This window comes from Pteropus vampyrus, unplaced genomic scaffold (genome assembly GCF_000151845.1).
Source record: "Pteropus vampyrus isolate Shadow unplaced genomic scaffold, Pvam_2.0 Scaffold177, whole genome shotgun sequence".
In the NCBI taxonomy this organism is placed as follows: domain Eukaryota; kingdom Metazoa; phylum Chordata; class Mammalia; order Chiroptera; family Pteropodidae; genus Pteropus; species Pteropus vampyrus.
In genome coordinates, this window is record NW_011888958.1 from 769,508 (window position 1) to 787,141 (window position 17,634).

General features: G+C 50.4%; 1 protein-coding gene across 1 annotated transcript in view; it reads right to left on the bottom strand.

Moving 5' to 3' along the window:
- Nucleotides 1–1,763: 1,763 nt before the first annotated feature.
- Nucleotides 1,764–17,634, bottom strand: part of JDP2 (Jun dimerization protein 2) — a 38,369-nt gene continuing 22,498 nt past the window's right edge. The window contains exons 3-4 of the mRNA XM_011370840.2: nt 9,901–10,005; nt 1,764–2,925 (exon numbers count right to left, since the gene is read on the bottom strand). Of these exons, the coding sequence (XP_011369142.1) occupies nt 2,740–2,925; nt 9,901–10,005 (291 nt within the window). The 3' untranslated portion in view covers nt 1,764–2,739. The remainder of the gene's footprint in view (nt 2,926–9,900; nt 10,006–17,634) is intronic.

Genomic DNA, 17,634 nt, shown 5'->3' on the forward strand with positions numbered 1-17,634 from the left:
GTTCTTAAGGGGAAACGGCAACATCCATAGGTCAGGGGTGGAAGTGGGATGGAGTGGGGGAGGGGGGAATTAAAGAGGGGAAAAAAAATAAAGTGTCAGGCACACAAAACACTCAAATGTTATTGCTTATGAGGAAGATTGCAATTATGACTTCTGGCTACTCTTGGTCCTGTTGAGGAAGAAGCACCAAGGGCAGGGCCTCAGCACAACACAAGTCACCGATTCTGGGAGACAGCCCGTCCTCACAGACCAGGAGGCATCTATTCTGGAGGTAACGGGCTTGTCGGGCCCAAGCACAGGACCAGAGGAGCCACAGCTACAGCAGGCAGTGGTCCTGCAGTAATGACCGCCAGGTCATTTGAGAGACCCTTATAAGTCTACATCTTCATTTCTCTCATGGCTTGAAAAATGCCAAAGGATTACAGCCTGAGGGTTTACCATGGCTGCCACAGCAGACAATGAGTTGACCAGGGCTCAGGGGGTCCACACCAAGCGTGCTGAGTGGTGGGGACCTGAGATGAGCAAGGAACCAAAAGGTATATTAATGACCTATTCTCAGTTCCCATCCATCCCAGGCCTCGTTCATGATTTGAGAAGCAATCTAAGGTCACTTTTGTCCTTGACATGACACTTCATCATCAACAACTAGTCATCTAGCTCCAGTGATGGAGAGAGAACTCACAATAGAAGGTCTGCCTCTTTGTAGCTGGGTGAATTTTCATCTTTATAAACCTCAGTTTGCATAGTAATACAGCGGAGCTAAAAACACCTAACCGCCTATGTCATGAAGCTGTAATGGCAAATAAGACGACATGCATGAACTGTCACATGCCAAGTAAATGGCAGTTATTGAGTATCATACTGAGCCGTCCTTACTCTTCTGAGTCAGGTACTCAGTTGTGCAGGTCAGGGTGTGGCTAAGTCATCCACACTTCCCTCCTGGGACAGGCACACATTTGCCCGGATCACTGGTTCACTGCATGATCATGGCATAGCCTGGAACTCTATCTAGTCCTCTCAGAAACCAAATCTATAATCATGGCCTCGTAGGCTTCCTATTCTAATCAGGTGAGCCATTCGACCACAGAGATAACCACATCATCAGCTTGCAACAGGTAGAGAGTCACGGGCCTTTGGAGGCAGAGTTCATACACCAGCTCTGCCCTTGCTAGCTGGGCGACCTTGGATAAGTCACTTACCCTCTCTCAGCCTCAATTTAGTTGTTGGTCAAATGGGGGTAACGATGCCTACTTCATGCTATTGGGAGATGTAAATGAGACTACATATGCTTGTCACACAGTAAGTCAACAAAGGGTGTCTGCAAGTTTGTCTCTACCTCACTGGGCCTCTAATTCCTCATTTGTAAATTGAGGACAATTGCTGCTCCCTGGCACGGCTGTTGTGAAGATGAACTGAGACCATATATAGATCAAGCACAGGATTTAGCTCATGACCAGAAGCTCCATGAGCACAGGGCACAGGTTTGTTTTATTCCACAGTGACAACTCAGTCAGTGCCTTATAGCATGCCTGGCACACACGTGGAGACACTCAGCAAACGTGTGGAGTGACAAAAGTAAGGACTGCAGATTTCTTTAACTTCTCCGAGCCTTGACTTCCTCATCTGTAAAATGGGCAGATAAACACTGACCTGGGAGGGCTGCTGTGAAAGTCTACAGCAGATGCTCCGGACATTCCCGGACATCACACACGAGAGGCGCACTTACACCTCATCCCCTAGGTAGACACCACAAGAGACAGCTGTGTAAGTAAGAGTAACGTTTACTGAGCGATACAGGACTGAGTACTATGAAGGGTTTACCAGGATGGAAATGCACCCCACCCCCACCCGGCCACCCCCAACACCCAGAGACTACAGTACTTAGGAGTTACACACAACGGCCATAACTGCTAGATATCTGTTCGTAACAAACAAACCATAGCATATTTATACTGTATCACATCGAGTGATTATAGAAATCCATATATATATTGCTTGTATAAAATCTTTTTTTTGTAAAAAATATTAAAAAAAAAAAAAAAAGGAAAGTATAAAAAACATGTGCAGTTGAAAGCCCTGCCAGGACAGCCAGTCTGTAAACATTCAGTGAGTATGTGCTTTGGAAGGGCGCCCGCGCCTCGTGCCCACAGCAACTCCAGCTAGGCCGGCGAGGGTGCGCCCCGGCTGCCGCTCCCGGGCAGGACCGCGCTGGACCGGGGTGGGTGGGTGCCTCAGGCCCCGCATCGTGCCCCTCTCCAGCCTCGATTCGGGGTCAGGGGTCAGGGCTGGGGGCAGGCAGGTTGCAGTTTCACTCGGAGTTCCATCCTCAGCCACATTTTGGTTGCAACTCATGGCTTTTCCTGGCTGCTCGGAGGTCCCTTGGGTGGGTGCCCTGGCAGAGAGGCCGGAGAAGTGCCCGTGGCTGCCTGGTTGGGCGTCTCTCCGGCCCAGAGCCTCTGTCCTGCCTCCTTCAAGCCTGGCCCCAGGCAGGACGGCCCCACCCGCGGGGCTACTTTGGTCTCAGCGCTTGGTCCTGGGTTTCATCAGCCTGTTCTTCCCCTGGTGTGGCTGATGTGAATTTCACAAAAAAAGCCCGGCCGATGCTGGCTGTGCTGAGCCTCATTGAAAAGTTTTTGATGCAGCAAGGAAGGGCCCTCTGGGACCCTCCTCCTCCTCCCTCTTTCATTATCTCTTCCTCTTCCTCTTCTTCCTCCTCCTCCTCCTCCTCCCAGCCCATGGTCACTTCTTCTCCAGCTGCTCCAGCAGTGGGTTGCCTTCTGACTCGGGAGTCTTGACACTGTCGGTTCTGACGATGCAGGTGGGGCGATGCCGGTTCAGCATCAGGATGAGCTGCTGCCGCTCCTGTTTCAGCTCCTCGATCTGGGTTTTCAGCTCTGCGTTCATGAGTTCCAGCCGCTCAGATTCCTGTGCAAAAACAGAGAGATGTGGCTTTTAAGCAATGGGGAGAGGCTCTGCCTTTGGGTAGGTACAAAGCCAGCATTTGCCTGTTTCCTGTCAGCCAGGTTCCCCCTGCAGGAAGCACAGAACCTGCTCCTGATTCCCCCCACCCCGGGGTAACTGACTTTCTGCAGGCAGTGTCCTTCACACCTGTGACACTGGCCTGTGTCACCAATAGAATAAACCCAAATCATACCCTGATTTGGGTATGATTTGGGTACAATCATAATTGGGGCCAGCCCAATTATGTCCCAACTCTCTCCTCTCGCTCACTCCACTCCAGCCACAGTGGCTTCCTTGCTGTTGCTCAAATGTGCCAAACACTCTCCTGCTTTAGGGCCTTGCATAAGAAACAAAGGGTAGAAGAAGAATGGAAGCCAAGTGGATCCAGAGCAGGCGCGTAGAGGGTCCACAGAGGGGTTAGAGGTGGCCCCTGGGTGGCAGGGCAATGGAAGCGCTTTGAAGTGTGACAACGCATGTTGGGGATATTTTGGCTTGTGGGATGAGCAAGCCCAGTGTGGTCGTGTAATCCCTTCTAAAACGTGCTTTCTGATTACTAGCCTATAATTGTTTAAACAGCCTTTTCCTTATTCCCTGTTATCTAGAAGCTTTGCCCTTAGGGAGGCAATAACAGTCATCCTTCTGGATCCAAAATGAGGTTTCAAATAGGCCTCAGGAGAGATTTCCAATAAATTTCCAGCTCAGTTGGAGAGGCTCCAGGGAAAGGAAAGAATGTTGGTTTGATTTTGGGGGGGTTACATGTTCATAGTGTGAGTAGTCATGACAGGGTCAAAATAGTAAAACAGAAATGCTCCTCAATGATTTTTCTTGGCTTGTGTCTAAAAACCTATAATTAGTTTGACAGTTGAAATATATTCAAGGGCCAGCAACATTTTAGCCCAGTGGTTCTCAACTAGGTGCACTTTTTGCCTCCCAGGAGACATTCAACAATATGTGGAGACGTTTCTGGTTGTCACAACTGTAAAGGGGGCTGCTACTGGCATCTTGTGGCTGGAAGCCAGGGATGCTCATCAACACCCTGCAGTGCCCAGGAAGGCCCCACAACAAGAACTATCTTGTTCAAAATGTCAACAGGGCCGAGGTTGAGCAACCTGCATCAGGCAGAGAACAAGTTGCGGTTGCAACTGTGTGTGTGACAATGGGCTGTGTGGCCGTAGCTCGGGTGCATGAGCTTGCCCTTCCACCTGGTGGGGCCCGGGCACCTCTCTCTGGGTCTCACAAGCCCTTGGTAGGAACAACACACTCCCTAAGCTGCTGTCTTCCTCACACCAGCCGGTCTGGCTAAATTGTTCCTTGTGCTTGTCCCTGAGGAGACAGCGCCAGGGCCTGGGGACCTCGGAACTGCTGAGATGTGCAGTCCTCATGACCAGATGCTGAGAGAGAACAGCCTCAACAAAAAAGAAAAAAAAATTGCTTCGGGGGAAAATATTAAAAACCAGCTATGGCCGTTTTTCATCAAGATGATGAAAGTTCATCAGGATGAGGCAGAGGCGGAGACTAGCCTAGTCCACTGTTCTCAGAATTCCAAGGAAAGTCCATCTCTGAGGGCCAGGAAAGACCCCATGCAAAACCATGAGTCTATGATCCGTCAGTCTAGGGTAGTTAGGTGCTAATCTTAGCTGCTGGCTCACTGGGTCTAATGAGCTGGTGACCATGGGACATTCTCACAAACCCTCTGACCATCCCGCTCTTCCCAGCCTCTGAGCCTCTGCTTCTAGGAGTTTCAGTTCAATTTACCCATCCGTGTTTGCTGAGGACCTGCTGTGTACAATGAAGGCTCTGGGGAAAATTCGGACGGGTCTTTTGGACTCAGAAGGCCACATGAGGCTTCTTTCCAAAGTGGAACTCTATTTTAAGTGCATAGGATAACTTAAAAAAAAAAAAAAAAAAAGAGTCCAAAAATCTTAATACATAAAGACCCATGAGCTCCCAACATGACTTGTAGGGCTTCTACTCTGAGGGCAGGATCCATATAGCAGGGCAGAGTTTACAATGTACCCATTAGCCAGGCAGGGTCCGGACAACCGTCAGAGGGGGCTAACTGGCCGGGTATGACCTTGGATTTGAAAAATGGGTTGACTCTAGTTGAACAGAAGTCAGTAGGGGCGAGGGACTTCAGGAAGTGGGTGAAAAGGGACACAGACATGGGAAAGCTTAAGATACGTTTAGGAGATAAAATCCTCCACTGTGACCACAGATCACTTTAGGATGTAGTGGAGTCGAAAGCTGGGAAGGTGGGTATAGATCCAGACTGAGAAAAGCTTTAGGGTTTTGAATCAGAGTCTAGAGCAAGTTTCTTAACTTCTCTGAGCCTCAGTTATCTCATCTGTAAAAAGATGATGATCCTGGGGATTAAATGAACTTGACGAGAAAGGCACTTTGTAAACCAAAGGGTTAGGGAGGCTTAAGGAATTTTTCTTTAAGCTATGAGCAAGAGAATATGAAGAAAGAGAAGGAGAAGAGGGTGAGGACATGTCAAAGAAAGCTTAGCAGGTCTTGATGACTGCCTGGATTTGGAGAACGGGAGAGAGGGAGGAGAGCGGCCTGTGGAGGTGGGGAGCGGCTCTGGGGAGTGGTGCGGAAGAACAAAGAAGGGGTTCAGTTGTAGGAACAGTGAGAGGAAGTTAAAACTGGACATGCAAGAGGCAGAGTCCAACACGCAGCATTCAGTACTATGCACAGATCCACCTCCTTGAAATGACTGCGTGTCAAACCAACCTTATATGTGAGCATCTGGATCACACAGAACGACCAAGAAGGTGCGTGGCAACTTTCTCCACACGTGTATTCATCATAGGAATGCCCATTGCATTCTGTTGGCTTTAAAATGTTAGAGTAGATAACAGAATACCATTTGGCTATCAGAATGTAACTAACTACTTTTTAGTTTTATTGGTCGGTGCTACATATTTATTTATTGTTCCAGTTGAGTTCAGAAGATTCTTTTTAAAACCATGATTGTAGAAGTGGTTTGTGGTTCTGTAACAGCAATTACCTGATCTGTTTTCCTAACCAATTAAGGACCGTGGGCTAGGATCTTTACATGTTAATTATGAAGTGAATAACTCTGCTTGCATTTTTTATCGTTTTGCCTTCTGATGAATATTTATTGCCCTAGAGAAAATGAAACCATTTGTTGTTTTAGCATAGAATTAGTGCACATGATGTTTCGGTCTCCTCCACTGTGGTCAGCAAAGGCAATAGAAAAAATACAGAGTGAGGGGCTGGGTGTCCTGGCTTTTCATACTAGCTGTGTGACTTTGGCCAAGTTACTCCCCTTCTCTGGGCCTCAGTTTCCTCCCAGAAAATATAATGATTGGCCCAGAGGATTTTAAGCATTAAAATTTTTGGACTTTTTTTAAAAGTTATCTTACGTACTTAAAATAAGAGTTTCATTTCCCAACTCTTTTTGTAAAGAAGAAGCCTGATGTGGACTTCTAAGCCCAAAAGACCGGTCTGAATTAAAATCCTGACCCTGCCACTTGCTGGCTATACTGCTATGAACAAAATTCCCAATTTCCTTGAGCCAGGGCAACCTGAATATCATGCTGGGCAGAAGAGGAAGCTCTGGATTTTAGTCCTAACTTGACTGTTGTGTGACTTTAAGCAAACTTTCATCCCTCTTAGTCCCAGAGTACTCATCAGTGGAATGGAGCTGCTTTGCATCCTCCCAGAGTCACTGCGACCATGAAGGAGAGAGTGGCTATGAAGAGCGCAGAGCACCATGGGAGTGTGAGATGGTTACTGCTACCAGCACCCAGAAAACTTAGGCACCGCAGCTGCAGAGGCTGGCGTTACAGGAGGGAGAAGCCTAGGGGCTGCTACTCCTGATTGCAGACAGAGGGGGCATTGGGGTTACCCTGGGGCCTGCAGAGTGAGGATCTGACTCACCAAAGGCCTGCCTCCTGCCTCTGCCTCCTTCAGGACCTCGGCCGGTCCAGGCAGGAGAACTCTGAGATGTTATAGGAATCTCCCAGGGTGGGTCTGGGTATCCAGGGGTCAAGGATGAGAGAGCAACTTTTTACATATATGTGTGTAAGCGAGTTTATATACATGTGTACACACATACACACCTTTGTAACTCTGAGCCCTGTAAATATTTACCTCTTAAAAAATAAATTCCAAGAGAAGGTCTCAGGTCTGTGGACACTGACGGTCAACACAGCCACCTGAAATTTGTCCCCTAAACCTCACGCCCAACCTCAGCTCCAAGGCCAAAGGGGAGGCAGGGAGCATGGGGCAGAGGGGCAGGACTGAGCTTGGGCCCAGAAAGACCTGTCCAAACCTCCTTCCTGGACTCCGAGGCCACACACTGCTCCTCACGCTCACCACTGCCTTCTCTCACCGGGACGACACCACAGCCCGTAACTGATCTTCCCACTCCATTCTCAGCTGCCCCAATCCGTGCCCCATGCTGCAGCCAGACAGATCTTTCTAAGGTGTGTCTCTCTTGTTCTGAAACCCATCCATGGCTCTCCATGACCATATGATTCATCATCCTAATGGGGACACTTGTGAGAGTGAAAGAAGGTGCTATTAATAATTAGGCCAGGACAATAGGCAGACATTGGGATTGCCCCAGACAACCCAGTATAGAGGGTCACCTGACACATCGAGACTCTGGGGCCTGCCTGCCTCTCCATTCGCCCGCCTGTGCTCTAAACAACAGCCATTCTTTTCAATTCCTTAATCACATTCTTAAACACCTCTTGCCTCTGGCCTACACTTGTACTTTTCCTGATGACCCCCTGCATCCCTGTCCTTCATTTCGGCCAGCTCCCACTCTTCTTTTATGCCTCAGTAAGCAGTCTTTCTTCAGCCTCGACCAGGCCAAGGCCCCTCCGAACATTCGCACAGCTCGCTGGGCAACACTCAACATAAGTTACTGCTCTTCATTTTCCGTCTGCTGTCCCACTGCAGACACCGCTTGCCTGTCCACTGTGCAGTGGGCACTCACTAAACACTTACTGGATGGGTGGATGGATAGATGGATAGATAGATAGATAGATGAATCAGCAAAGGAATAAACGAATTCCAGCTCCACTGCTTATTAGCAGTGTGACTTACCATGGGCAAGTAACTTGACCTCTCTGAGCTACAGGTCAGTATCTAAAATGGGGATAATCAATATTTATTTCACAGGAATGTTATGAGATTAAACGAGACACGTAAAATGCCTGGCACACAGTAGGTGCTCAGCAAGTGTCACAGGAATATGAAGAGCAGCTAGTGCCGTTCATTCGGCACTGACTGTTTACTGTACTAGTGTGTTATTGATTCACATTCACTTGGCATATCTTGCCTGCTAACTGGCTGACAAGCCCTTGAAGGCAGGGATCGGATGTGAGACTGCTCTGTTGCCTGCTGTGCCTCACCCAGCTCTGTGGGCACTTACGGCTGGAAACAAATATATGAAACTCCATCCATTTAAAGGCCCATGTGAGACCTGTGTCTTAGAAACTTCTTGAAGACTTTCAGCCCAGTGTTGGTCCACCATTTCTTGCAAAGGGGCTCCTAGATCAAGGGGCCTAACCCACCTAGATGCTCACAGCCTGGCGGACATACAACCCCATGCTGATTTACATCCACGACTCCAGATTTGCTCTCTGCTTGTTGGAAGCATGAGAAGGGACCAATAGATCCCCCAGTGTCAGTGAAAACTAAGGCCAACACAGCCTCGTCCCTCCAGCTCTCTTTGAAGGGATCATCTCTGCTCCTTCTTCTGTGTCCTCCAGTGTACCTAGCACAGTGCTGGGGACTTAGTATATGCTTAAGAATGAACAAGCAAATAAATGAACGAATGAACAAACGAGTGAATTAATTATGGCCAGTATAGCACAGTGCTAAGAACAAATGCTTTGAAGTTAGCTTCAGGCTCGAATCTCAGTTCTACTACTTAGTTACTGAGGGACCTGGGCAAGTTACTGAATCTTGCCATGCCTTGGTTTTCCCATCGGTGGAAGGAGAATCATGAAGGCACCTACTTCATAGTTATTCTGCCAGTAAAATGAGATAATATACACACAGCACTTAGCACAGTTCTCAACTTTAAAAATGTTAACAACTGTTGTTAAGTGTTGTATACCATAGAACAGAGCCTGACCCATGATGTTATAACGTTATTATATTATTGTATTATTATGCATTGTTGTTATTATTTAGAAATGAAGAAGGGATTGGGGGTGGGAGCCTGGAGATACCAGCCTGGATTAATTAGCTTTCTGGTCATGTTCCTTCACTGCCACCTACCATTGTTGAGGAGCAGGGAAGCCCTAAGAGATGGGACTCAGCGGAGAAAGAACTCAAACCGGCTTGGCACGTTCCAAATGAAAGGGCAAGGACCTGCTCTGAGGGCTACCAAGAAAAGCAACCCTCTGCTGGCCTTTGCCTCACAGCTGACTGCTGGTCCCCAAAGGCAGGAACAAAATGCTCTGGGGTCACCTTCAATGAGGCTGAGGGCAGCCAGCCGGGAGGCAAGGCTGGAAGAGCCTCCGGCAGCTAAGGAAGGAGCTTTCCTCTGTCCAGGTGCTGCGTCCACTGCTCACCTGCATGGCATCATCTCCTACTTTATTAGCACTCACCCTAGACAACTTTGGCAGCCATCAGGGTACCAAAATGGGTAGTACCGACCCTGGGGCCATCTGGGTCAATCAGCACCAAGGCTCTAACCTCAGTAGAAGGAACTTGGCTCCTCTCACCTTCTCTGGCCTCCCAGGGATCAGAGCGGGCAGGACCTGCTGCAGGTTGCCCTAGGTTATCTTGGTTCGGGAAAGTGCATTAGGAGGCAGAGAAGAACAGGGGTGGGTCAGGGCTGCTTGGGCAGATGCCGGCAGGTACACTTTGAGCCCACAGGCTTTGATGACGTCTCCCAGTCCACGCATGCACAAGCGCACTCCCTGCACGGTCAGCCGCCCTGCTTACCCGCTGCAGAAATTCTGTCCGCTCCTTCTTCTTGTTCCGGCATCGGGCCGCTGCGACTTTGTTCTTCTCCCGGCGCCTTTTCCTTCGCTCCTCTTCCTCATCTAGCTGTGAGGGCAGAGAGCCACCGATTACGCACTGAAGCAGACCTGGAGTACGGCTTCCCTCCTGACACACAGACAGACAGACAGATGGACAATCCCCCACCTAACCCACATCTCGGCAGTGAACGAGTTGTCCCTGTCTGCCAGCCCACTCGCCTCCCATCTGGTGAGATGGAAATGCTTCCCAGCCAGCCCAAGGATCCTCCAGGAGCAGGTGGGCACCCACTGGGAGAGTTAGGGCCCCAGGGAGGGGGGCAGGGCTGCCCGGGTTCTGCCAGCACTCAGGAGGCCCGAGCCTGGAGAAGCTACTCACACAGAAGGGGCACCCAAAGGGCAGTACAGTCTCTTTTGCCCAGCCCAAGCCTTCCGGGCACTACTTTCCAGGCGAGCAATTCCCTGGCACTTCGTTTAAAACTGCCTTGGGTGTGGGCGCAGCTTTCGAATTCTGCAGCCACCCACTTTCACCTCCCTAAGGTACCTTCGCCCTTCCTCTTGGTCCTTCTAAACGCTTAGCTCTATCTCCCTCTCTACTAAACAGTCACCCAACCTCCTCACCTGGCTTTGATTCTCTTCCCTGCCTGGCCTCTGCACGTCCTTTCCCCAAGATACCCGCCTGTATCCCAGCATCCGAGAGGCTCCCTGACGTGCCCTGCACACGACACAGGCAGAGGGGCCTCCTGAACCTTTGGGCTTGCTTCTCTCCAGGACTCATCAGGTAATGAACCACAAATGAAAGAGGGCCCATGACATGGGACAGAGGAAACTCCCCGCCCACCAACACTGGTTTTTAATCAAAGCTGCAGTTATTGTTTCATTAATAACAACAACGAGAGCTGTTGCTTGTGGCCTCCTTTGCTAAATGCTTTAAACACAGGTCATGTAATCCTCACAATCAAAGCCTGATGAGGAAGATACTATTACTGTCCCATTTTACAGCTGGTAAGACTGAGCCTCAACAGTTCAACGTACCCAGGGCCACTGGTCTAGGAAACGGCAGAGTCAGGGTTCCGACTCAGATTTCTGACTTCAACTCTCTTATTCTTGACCCCTAGCCCACACAGCCCCAGCCCATCAGGGTTACTTTAATGTGGTGCCTCCTGCTGTTCGTTACCTACGGGAGAAGCTGGAGGACACACATGACCAGCTGGGCTGGGGACAGCCTAGAGTGAGAAGCCACTAGAGAAGTCATTAGATTACCGTGGGCTTGCCAACTCTCTCACTTCTCGAGCCAATGGGGGTGATTCTGGCAGCCTGACTCCTGGAACAAGGTCTCAGGCGAAAGGACTTTGGGCCAGGAAAATAAACAGCCCCCCTCCGGGTACTCCCAGCATGCTCCAGGAGGTCAGGACCCAGGGCCTGGGCCGGAGACCAGCACCCACGGCCATCGTCACCGGCCTGGCAGAGCAGCACTTTCTCCTTCTCTGCCGCCTCTGAGCTTCTCCCTGACCCACTCCCACCCCGCCTGGGAGGCTGGCTAGAGAGGTGCCTTGTCAACACTGCCGCACCCAAGCACTTCCCAGCCCCTTGGCCTCCTTTGAAACAGAACCAGAAGTGACAGCTCCTCTGGCTGACCTGCAAATGGGAAAATAGAAACCTGGACAAAATCGATTCCGCCCAACCTCAGCCTCACCCCCAACAAGGCAGAGGTAACCGTGACGACAGGCAGAGGGAAGGAACTGGAGGAAGTGGCAGGCAGTGCAATCTCCCCTCGGCCAAGAGGGTTTGCCCACAAACTGCCAAGGTGATGTGTGCAACCTGAGCACTGCCAGGCTCACAGAGCCTCGAGCCCCTGCCCAGGAGCACCTCGGGTTCTGGCAGAGCTGCTGTTTCCTAGGACACAACCTCTGTCCTCCAAGACCCAGCTCCCCACCCCACACCACCCTGGTGCAGAGCCTCATCCTACATAAAGTCGGGGACAAACAGAAGCTGCTCTAGCAGCAGATGCAAAGAGGCTCAACACTGTAAGTTTAAGGAATCAAATGGGCCAGGCTGATGGCCGGATACAGGGCTGCTCCACCTGCCCCTCCAGCCACATCAGTTCTGTCTTGCTATCACCCTCTAATCCAAACATCCCACCCTTCCCCAAGCCAGCCAAGCCCTTCTGAGATGACCATCCTTTCCCACTTGGTAAACTCTTACTCAACCTTCAAGAGCAAATGTCACCTCCTCCAGGAAGGCTCCTTGACTCCAAGATAGAATTAACTGCTTTTTCTGTGCTGCTACAGCACTTTTGAGTACCGCACTATAAGAGTCTCGATCAAATCCCACTATAATTCTGCTTATGTAGGCACCGCTCTTCCCTGCTGGGGACACCTGGCATAGAACATGGCACTTCGTAAGAGCTCAGCAAATGTTAGTCAAATGAATGGAACAAAGGGTTCTGGAGAAAGATGACACAGGCATGGATTCTATAATTATAAAAGTGATTTATTGCCTATGTTTACATTTGCATAACCTTTTCCCCAATGCTCATAAGGAGACTTCTCTGCTGGCCTCTTCTTTCTGTCTACGGGAGACCAGCAAAGCTTGGGGATTGGGTCCTGCCTTCCCTAGAAGCACGGCAGCCAGCCAGAGCCTAGTTTCAAGGTACAGGCCCCTGATGGCTACGGGCGGTCTGCATGAATCCTGAGCAGGCCCTGAAAAAACCCAGGGTGTGAACTGAAGCCTAAAGCCTCCAGTTCCACAGCCGCCACCAGCTTCTAAGCCCGTCTCCAGTCCTTTCCTGCACCCATGCCCCCCACCTTATCTCCCAAAAAGAGAAGAAATAGCCCCAAAGCCCCGTCACCACACCTTCCCCACTGACACTGCTGCATCTCCCCCAAGTCCTCCTGCCGTTTATTTAAGGACCACCCAGAGGACTTGGAGAAAAATGCTGAGGCCCCACCAGAAATATAGGGTCAGGCAGTACCCCACAGCCTTCTCTATCCCCACAGGCTAACTCTGGCTCCTTTTGCCCAGGCCTGCAGGGTCTGTACCCCCCAACTGGGACTGACTGAAAACGCCCCCTGTCCTCCTCCAGACCGTCTTTCATCCCAGAGTCAAGACTGCTACTCCTCCTTGATGCTCCCTGGATTCTCAAAGCATTTGGCGGCGAGTGGATGATACACAGCAGAAAGTGTTTTCACCACACTTGGTTCAGATATCTAAAAACAGAACCCCAAAATAAGAGATGACAATTTTTTTCTACAGATACAGCTGTAAGAACCAGTAGGCAGCTTAACACTCAATACATTTAAAGAACCATGAGGTGGGGCTGGGGGGAGAGGAGCATATCTTTTCCTGTTCTCAAACTTAGTTCTGGCTGTTTTCCCCAAGTTTCCAGGAAAGCCCAAGGCAAAGCTGTCTGTGTTCTGGCAGTGAGGGGTGTCCTGGGCCATACTTCACGTTGAAGGGACAGATTTGGGAACCCTGGCCACAGCTGACTGGACAGGGCGTGAATGGCTGACCCAAGCCGGGCTGTATTCACCTCCTGGAAATTTGAAATTGGACTGCTAGACTAGGGGACAACCAAATTCAGTCATGTGCCTAGAGAAGCAGGAAGAGCAGGGTGCTGATCAGTAGAGATGAGCAGAGACCAGAGATCATGTGCCAGACAGAAACAAACACTCAGCTTTAGGAGGGAGTCAGAGAGACAAAGAGAGTAAATGGGTGACAGGGAGAAAAGCTGGGCCTGGCCCAGGGTGAGGCAAGCGAGGTACCCAAGATACACAATTAAGGAGGGGCTCACTCTGGGGCTCATGCCAAAAGCAGAGAGAGCACACGAGAGTGAGGGCCCCCTTAAATGTTGTGCCCAGGGCATCTGGCTTGCCTCACATGAGATACAGACTAAAGGTAAAGACCAAGACAGGGAGGAAAGAGAGAAACACAAAGAGAGACAAAGAGAAAAAGGGAAAGACAGACACAGAGAAAGCAGCAGAGCCACAGAGAGAGACACACACTCTGAGATGTGGACAGAGGGCAAAGACATAGATAGACTGAGTGGACAGACAGAAAGCACACACAGAGAGAAACTGTCTTGGTCCCCTGATTCCACTCCTGGAGAGGGCTGACTGTGCTTCCTGTCCTTGGAGTCCATGATGCATACCCCTGAATCCATCCTGAAAACTTCTCCTCCGGCCTGGAGGGAGTTTGAGAAGGTTTCTGCCTCTTGCCACTGAAAGATGCCCAGGATACCAAGGTGCCTCTCCCTTGTGAAGTCGGGTGATGCCAGGTGAAAATGGAGGAGCAGAAGGCAGTCCCCATGATTCAGGGGAGAATCACTGCTACCCAGGAGCCACGCTTCTAGAATAGTTGGGAAAGTGACAGAGCCTGGGTACAGAACAGCCCTTGAGCTCGTAGAGACAGGTCACCTTGGCAGGAATCAAATCCCCTACATTAGGGGTCCCAGCAGGTCAAATGGCCTCAGCAAACCATCCAGGATGGGTCCACAGATAAGGAAACTAGAGATATCAAGGCTGCACAGAAGGTCAGTGACAGCCTTTGGGTCCAAGGGCCTGAGCACCTCCTGCTCCTTGAAGGATGGGTGGTCTGTGTGAGCACCCTCCAACACATGGTAACAGCCCCCCACCCTTCCAGCTCCATCCTGACAAGGACTGTAAGAAAGCAGCAGAAGCTTCTGGCTCTGAAGGTGATGACCATTTTATTTTCCCCTATTTGGGTCTTTTAAAATAAACACTATTTGCTGTACAAATAACACCGAACGTGTAGCATTAAATCTTCTTGGTTTCAAAGAGGGGCCTCATCTGCTCTGCTCCCACCTCACCCTCACCCGCGCCTGTGTTTCTCAGGCCCCGTCCGCTGGCCACGTGGCATCACACTGTGGCAACGGTCACCCAGATGTGATTGTGAATTCTGACATTTCATAAGTCTTTCTAAAAATGTATCTTGTGGGACCCACAAAGTGATAGGATGAGAAAAAGCAATGATACTTTTTAACCCAAGGCAAGGAAAAGACAGAAACTATCACAAAGACAAAGCAATAGAGAAAAGAGCAATAAAGCAGGCAAAAAGCAGAAACAGAGGAGAGGGTGGATCAAAACCCCAGCGCTAACCAGGAAAGCAAAGGTCTGGAAGGCTTCTCTCATATTGGACTTGTAGGATGGGCACAGAGACCAGGCACCTGGGGCTCACGGCGTCAGGGGGGTCAGGATGGCAACACGGGCTCTGGGGTCTAAGAGGCCTGGATCCCTCAGCAGCTCTGCTACAGACTACGTGCTCCTGGCAAGTCACTCGGCCTCTCTGAGCCTCCATTCCTTTCCCATACCTGGAAGGCACTGAGCCCTGCCGCAAAGGTTTATAATGAGGACTAAGTCCCAGCCCAGAGCTTGGGACACAGGAAGGGTTCAGTAAATGCCAGCTCTCACCTGCCTTCTCAGGTGAGGCAGGAAGGCAGAAATAATGCTGTCCAAGGCACACCCAGCCTCAGCACCCATGGGCAGAACTCGGCATAAAAGGAGACCTGGACGAGGTGCGGGGCAGCGTGGAGGTGCTTCAGGGCATGCGTGAGCTGTTGGTAAGCAGGCTTGAAGTAAGAGCCTTGGCCAGGCCCAGAGGGGCCCTCCCCCACTGCAAGGAAGAGCCAGATTTCAACACCAGGGACCCATGAGCACCCTGGGAAGTAAACACCCAAATACCAAACATACCAGACATTCCCCCATATAAACAGGCCCACACTGAGCCAGGGGCTGCGGTCCCTCCCTACTCCCCTGCCCCCTCCACACACCAACAAAAAAGTAGGGCAGTCCAGGGACAAGACCTCACTGGGCAGGCCAGCCCCTTGCCTCTTCTCACCCCTGCAGGGAAGAATTAGGAAACCCTGAGGCCCTTGTCCAACACCCTTGCCGACTTGCAGCCCGCAGGGGCCAGGCCCTTCCACCAGCATCTCCCCTGGGGCTCAGCTGTTGGAAACTCTCTGACCTCCTCTCTCTACCATCTTCTCTGGCCAGGCTCTTCCCCTCCAAACTGTCAAGGTCTGGACCTCAGCTGTGAAATATTGGACAGTTTATGTGAACAATGGACAAGGCTATAAGAGAAAGTTCAACACAAATGGTCCATCTATGTCTGCAGCTGCAAACTCAAGTCACCTCCAGGGGCCGAGAAAGTAAGCCTGAGTGAAGGAGGAAGTCTGGATGGGGCTGTGGCCCCCAGAGGGGGCACCCCAACCAGCCTCACCTCAATGCAAGCTCAGTGTTGCCAAATCTTCCAAGTTTTCAAGAATATCTGAAAATATGGATTTTTAAGTAAAATCTCCCAATTTTTAATGTTGGCAATGAAATTCCATCTTGAAAAGAGTACCGTGAGCCAAACAAAACACAGCCATGGGCTGCACTGCACTGGCCCACGGACTAATTTATGACCCCTGGCAGGTGACAGACCCTGGCAGAGTTGGTCATTAGACACCTGGTTCTAGTCACCACATGCCTTACTCGGATGCCCTACTCCGTGACCTTGGGCCAATCAGTTCATCTCTCTCGTCTTGGGGCTCATCGTTAATAAATACAATAGCTCCCACTTTCTGCTAATTCAAACATCTCTGCAGGTGGCTATTAGGTGAAGTGTCTGGCCTCAGTCACCAGATGGGAAAAGACATGGATTCCACGCTATTACATTATGCTGCCTTCCAAACAATGCGCTGGACTAAAATCTTCCCAAAGCCCCACGTAGGTCTGCCGTCTTTGGGTTTTTACTCGTCCAATCTTCGGGGCCAGTGTTGGCTTGACTAAGGGGAGATGGAGGTGAGTGTGAGAGGGACATCTTCCCCCCTTTTAAGAAGTTTCAATGGGAAGGCACGCAGGCCAGTTCCTAGACTTTACAGATGAGGAAACCGAGGCCCAAGGAAGGAAGCAGATTGCTCCAAGTCTCACACTTGAGGGCAGAACCTGAGTCCTCAAGACCGAGTCCAAAGGACACTACTGAGTTGGGCCCCCTGGGCCTCTGGCTCTGCCCCGACTGTGCATCGCTCCCGTTCTGGACTTCTCTCTGCCCTGGATAGACACAGACACGGACCTCGTTTGTCCTCCTCTTACTTCTCTAACCTCTCCTTTCTGTCTCTTGCCAGGGACCCTCGTCCTGCCCCTATCAGGCTGATGTCTCCCAGGCACCCCTCCTTGGCCTGCTGCTTTTTTCACTCTCTACACACCATCTATGGATCATCGTTTTCATCTGCTCATGTGGTTTCAACTACCACCTACACACTAATGTCAACCAAATCTTTATTTTCAAGCCGAACCATCCAACTGCCAGCTGGGCATTCAATCTGGCTGTCTCTCAAACCTTCAAAGTCTTTATCTTCAGTTGGTACTCCATCTCTATTCTCTACCCTGGCTGGCATCACCACCCATCCACCCATTCGCTAGAGTTAAAAACTCGAGGCCTATCCCTTACCTGTCTCTCTCCTTACCTCCAATTTTGACCATACAGGCCATCCAATTCTACATCCTAAATCTTCCTTAGATTTGCTCCCAACCCTCCATCCCCATTGCCACTTTCCAGGCTCACTTGTCCTCTTCCCCCACTCCTCTCTCTCTCTACCCACCTCAAGAGTCCTCCTGACCTTGCATGACCATATTCCATCCCAGCCAACAGAGGGATCTTCCTAAAATGCAAATCTAATCCAGTTATTGGCCTTTGGGAG